The sequence below is a fragment of the Dendrobates tinctorius genome, unplaced genomic scaffold, assembly GCF_039654945.1.
Source record: "Dendrobates tinctorius isolate UK_male_01 unplaced genomic scaffold, ASM3965494v1 ptg000485l, whole genome shotgun sequence".
In the NCBI taxonomy this organism is placed as follows: Eukaryota; Metazoa; Chordata; class Amphibia; order Anura; family Dendrobatidae; genus Dendrobates; species Dendrobates tinctorius.
The window spans coordinates 33,838-38,642 of NW_027362146.1; the positions used below are offsets into that span (position 1 = coordinate 33,838).

The window sequence follows — 4,805 nt, forward strand, 5'->3', positions numbered from 1 at the left end:
GGGAGTTACAGACTCACATAAGTGAGGCCGGCCGATCCCGCCACAATCAAACCATCATACAGAATAGAGAGTCAAGGGTTCAGTGCACACTCATAAGATGTATAATGCAGAATTTCATTTATTACAGTCCAAAATACTGGTCTTACAAATGAGCAGTAGTCATAAACATAGCAACCAAGGTTGTAAAAAGGGACAACAGCTACATCAGACATTTCGCCCCTCCCGGGTCTTACTCACTGAATCACTAACAGAAAAGAATAAAATGTAAATACAAAGAAACAGACAAAACTGTAAGTACGAACAAAAGAATAAGTAACATAAAAGGTAAGACCCGCTCATTTGTAAGAGCAGCTTTTTTTGGACTGTAATAAATGAAAATCTGCATTATAAATGAGTGCGCGGTGAACCCTTGACTCTCTTTTATTTGGGACTTCTCAGTCCTTACACCAGCACCTCCCCTATTAGACTGTGTGCGCCTCAATACTATACCTCTGTCATCATACAGAATGAACAGGTAAAAAAGACATAATTTATTACTCGATGTAACATCCCCAACAACAACGTAAATATGAAGGGAGAACTCCATCACTAAAACAGGGTTGCCCTCATTTATGGTGGATCATTGGAGCCACTGTGAGTCCTGACCAGAAGAGTAGAGAAAGTATTAGCGCCCCCATTTCAGGAGAGACCGTGCAGTAATCTGAATTCATTAGGATCAAAAACAATGTAATTTATGACGAGGAGTGAATCCATGAAACCAGGGCTGGAGCCAACACATCTCCTGCAGGCGGGAATAAATGTATATTACAGCCCTCAGCCACGCACAGCTTAGAGATATATCATGGCACAGGTGGAATGTTTGTCCTGTAGATTATCACAATCCTCCTGGAAGTTAGTTGGTTTTAATACAAATTGAAAAGTCAGGATAAAGGGAAACTCTGCTGTTGTTGTAGAGAAATTCACACTTGGCCTCACTGCACATTTACTGTTGTCGATCATAAAAGGGAAGATTGGCCAGAAAGACTGGACCTGGTCTTGTAGGGAACATGAGACATTCAGCAGCACAGAAGGGAGAGAAGATTCATCCGATAAGATCTCAGGGATCTAGGAAGCCAAAAGCATCATTACCCTCCTCCTTCTCTTACTGGCCCAGCATAATACTTTTTTACAAGTGATTTTCTATCTTGTCAGCACGTTCTACGTACGCTGTCATTTGGCTTTATAGTTACAGATCTGGGCAGGTAACGGTCAGCGTCTCCAAATACCAGGGGGTAGGTGGATCCTCCAGGTGGGAAGTTCTATAGAAATGGGCTTTCAATGCCCAAAGTCATTTGAACAGTTTTGGGTGGAGGAGAATGTTGTGATCTAGAGGCAAAATGGTGATCATGGTAATACGGCCGGACTACACCACCGATAAAGCAGCCACAGCCGGTGACTGAGAGGAATCTGTGACTTCTCTGCATTCAGTGGTTACTACTCACCTGGGCAGTCATATGTGGGAATCTCCTCTTTACACCGCTCATCACCCCTCACATATGTCTCTGTAGTAATAATATGAGTCAGATCTTCACCCTGAAACAAATATTGTAAAAGTAACAGAAAGATGGAGAAGTCCCATCTATGATCAGCTCTAATCCTGCCATCTCCACCGTTCTCATTACACAAGTATAAAACATATAATACTGGTGGATAAAACAAGACTGAGCACAAGACCTTCACAGCCGTCTACACATCATAGGGGAGATCTCCTGACACCTTCTCTCCATCTACCTGATGATCCTGAGGAGCACTGGGATCTTCTTGTTTACAGTCCTGTGGAAGAAGAGGACGGGGACATCTCTCTGGTGTTGTCCTCTTACTGGATAGATCTGGAGGAAACACATACAGGGACTGAATTCATTCTCTACATACAGATAATTATAGGCCGTGTGTATTTAGTCCTGTCTATTACCTGGTGATGTGAGGGGCTGGGGAACCTCCATTATGACGTCCTTGTACAGATCTCTGTGTCCTTCTAAATACTCCCACTCCTCCATGGAGAAATAGACAGCGACATCCTGACACCTTATAGGAACCTGACACATACAATGATACCGTCATCCCCCGATCCCTTCATAGTGTTACTGTATAATGTCCCAGCATTCCCAGCAGTGTCACCTCTCCTGTCAGCAGCTCAATCATCTTGTAGATGAGTTCTAGGATCTTCTGGTCATTGATGTCCTCATGGATCAGGGGGTGAGGTGGAGGCCCCGTGATTGGGCTCAGGGGTCTTCCCCATCCCTCGGACACAGGGTCCTGACAGCGATCACTAGAGGTCTTCTTCACCACTGTGTAATCCTGGTTATGGAGAGACACATTAATAAATCTCACTACAGACATTTCCAGAGTCCTCACCTCTCCAGTTCTGTCCATCTGTTATTCCCATAGATAAGAATGATGGAATGTGATGTCATCAGAATCTCTCACCTCTCCAGTGAGACGGAAGAGGATCTCTAGGGTGAGGTGTAACATCCTCTCCGCCATCTTGTCTCTGTCCATATCCATCCTTGATGGGGAAATCAGGAAAATTCTCTTCTGTAGAAGATCTTCACTGAGAGGATCCGATATTGTAGAAACCTGAATGAGAAGAAGATGAGCCGATGTAACATCATAAGAATCCTGTGTAATAATACAATTACTGGAGATAATAAGGGAAACATATGAGGAGATTTATTATCTTACAGGGTTTAGTTTTCTTCCCTGACATCTACTAATAAAACCTATATATTTAGGCCACAGACAACAAGCAGTTTCCTCCTCGGAGTCGGCAGCTGAACACGTTCCTCATAGACTCATCTTCCATAACGCTAATTCTCGTCTCATTACCGACACTGGAATCGGCATTAGCAATACTGCAGGAGATATTCATTACACGCGACATGAGAAATAACTCCTTCATGATGAGGACGACATCTTCATCTTCTACTGCGGCTCTAGAGACAGATGTGGCCAGAGTCGGTCACTGCCTCCATCCCCACCGGCCGTCTATATGAAGGTTTCCCGTCTTCCCCGCACTGGAATCTTCTCTCCCGTTAGATCTCAGCTCTGAGTCACACACAGAAGTTTGAGGCTTTTCTGGAAGAACAGGACAGGAGAGATCTGAGGCCGATGTCTCCATGTACAGGGTTTCCCCTCGGGATAAGAGGCTTTTCTATCCCTTTCCCCCAATTAGAGGGGACACCTGTGGATATCGGGGTCTTTACCGGCTGCAGTCCTGGGGGGATTTACTCGGTAACGTGGACGTTGGACAAACGTCACCATCAATTCCCATCAGAGTGAAGGAACATCGCTCCTCTATTCAGCTCTATGGATCCAGGATGAAATCCACTGCGGCCCCTGCAAGAAAAGAGCGAAGTCTGGTGAGACCCCCCCGAGGCCGGAGATTTCTACAGCTGCTCTGTGCGCACAGGACCTGTGATGAGGTCACAGGAGGGGAGGAGTCAGGGGTCACATGATCAGGGGCCTCAGTGTGTGCAGGACTCTGCTGTGCTGGTTGTCATGGTGCTGGATGAGGGGAAGTTTCTGTGTGGGGTCAGGAGGGGTTTACAGGGTGGATGTAGAAGAGCCGTGTGTGTACGAGGTGTACGGAGCGGAGCCGTGTGTGTACGAGGTGTACGGAGCGGAGCCGTGTGTGTACGAGGTGTACGGAGCGGAGCCATGTGTGTATGGGGTGTACGGAGCGGAGCCGTGTATGTACGAGGTGTACGGAGCAGAGCCGCGTGTGTACAAGGTGTACGGAGCGGAGCCGTGTGTGTACGGAGTGTACGGAGTGGAGCCGTGTGTGTACAAGGTGTACGGAGCGGAGCCGCGTGTGTACGAGGTGTACGGAGCGGAGCCGCGTGTGTACGAGGTGTACGGAGCGGAGCCGCGTGTGTACGAGGTGTAAGGAGCGGAGCCGCGTGTGTACGAGGTGTACGGAGCGGAGCCGCGTGTGTACGAGGTGTACGGAGCGGAGCCGTGTGTGTACGAGGTGTACGGAGCGGAGCCGCGTGTGTACGAGGTGTACGGAGCGGAGCCGTGTGTGTACGAGGTGTACGGAGCGGAGCCGCGTGTGTACGAGGTGTATGGAGCGGAGCCGCGTGTGTACGAGGTGTGTGGAGCGAAGCCGCATGTGTACAAGGTATACGGAGCGGAGCTATGTGTGTACAATGTGTACGGAGCAGAGCCACGTGTGTACAGTTGTGGCCAAAAGTATTGACACCCCTGCAATTCTGTCAGATAATACTCAGTTTCTTCCTGAAAATGATTGCAAACACAAATTCTTTGGTATTATTATCTTCATTTAATTTGTCTTAAATGAAAAAACACAAAAGACAATGAAGCAAAAAGCAAAACATTGATCATTTCACATAAAACTCCAAAAATGGGCCAGACAAAAGTATTGGCACCCTCAGCCTAATACTTGGTTGCACAACCTTTAGCCAAAATAACTGCGACCAACCGCTTCCGGTAACCATCAATGAGTTTCTTACAATGCTCTGCTGGAATTTTAGACCATTCTTCTTTGGGAAACTGCTCCAGGTCCCTGATATTAGAAGGGCGCCTTCTCCAAACTGCCATTTTTAGATCTCTCCACAGGTGTTCTATGGGATTCAGGTCTGGACTCATTGCTGGCCACCTTAGAAGTCTCGAGTGCTTTCTCTCAAACCATTTTCTAGTGCTTTTTGAAGTGTGTTTTGGGTCATTGTCCTGCTGGAAGACCCATGACCTCTGAGGGAGACCCAGCTTTCTCACACTGGGCCCTACATTATGCAGCAAAATTTGTT

At 47.1% G+C, this 4,805-nt stretch overlaps 1 protein-coding gene across 1 annotated transcript; it reads right to left on the reverse strand.

Moving 5' to 3' along the window:
- Window positions 1-2,112: 2,112 nt before the first annotated feature.
- LOC141077958 (oocyte zinc finger protein XlCOF29-like) lies at window positions 2,113-3,421 on the reverse strand. The gene is made up of 3 exons (XM_073564741.1): window positions 2,912-3,421; window positions 2,467-2,616; window positions 2,113-2,337 (listed from the first exon to the last, which is right to left on the reverse strand). Exons 1-3 carry the CDS (start codon window positions 2,936-2,938, stop codon window positions 2,113-2,115), a joined length of 402 nt encoding a protein of 133 aa, XP_073420842.1. The 5' UTR covers window positions 2,939-3,421.
- Between the last annotated feature and the right edge of the window lie 1,384 nt (window positions 3,422-4,805).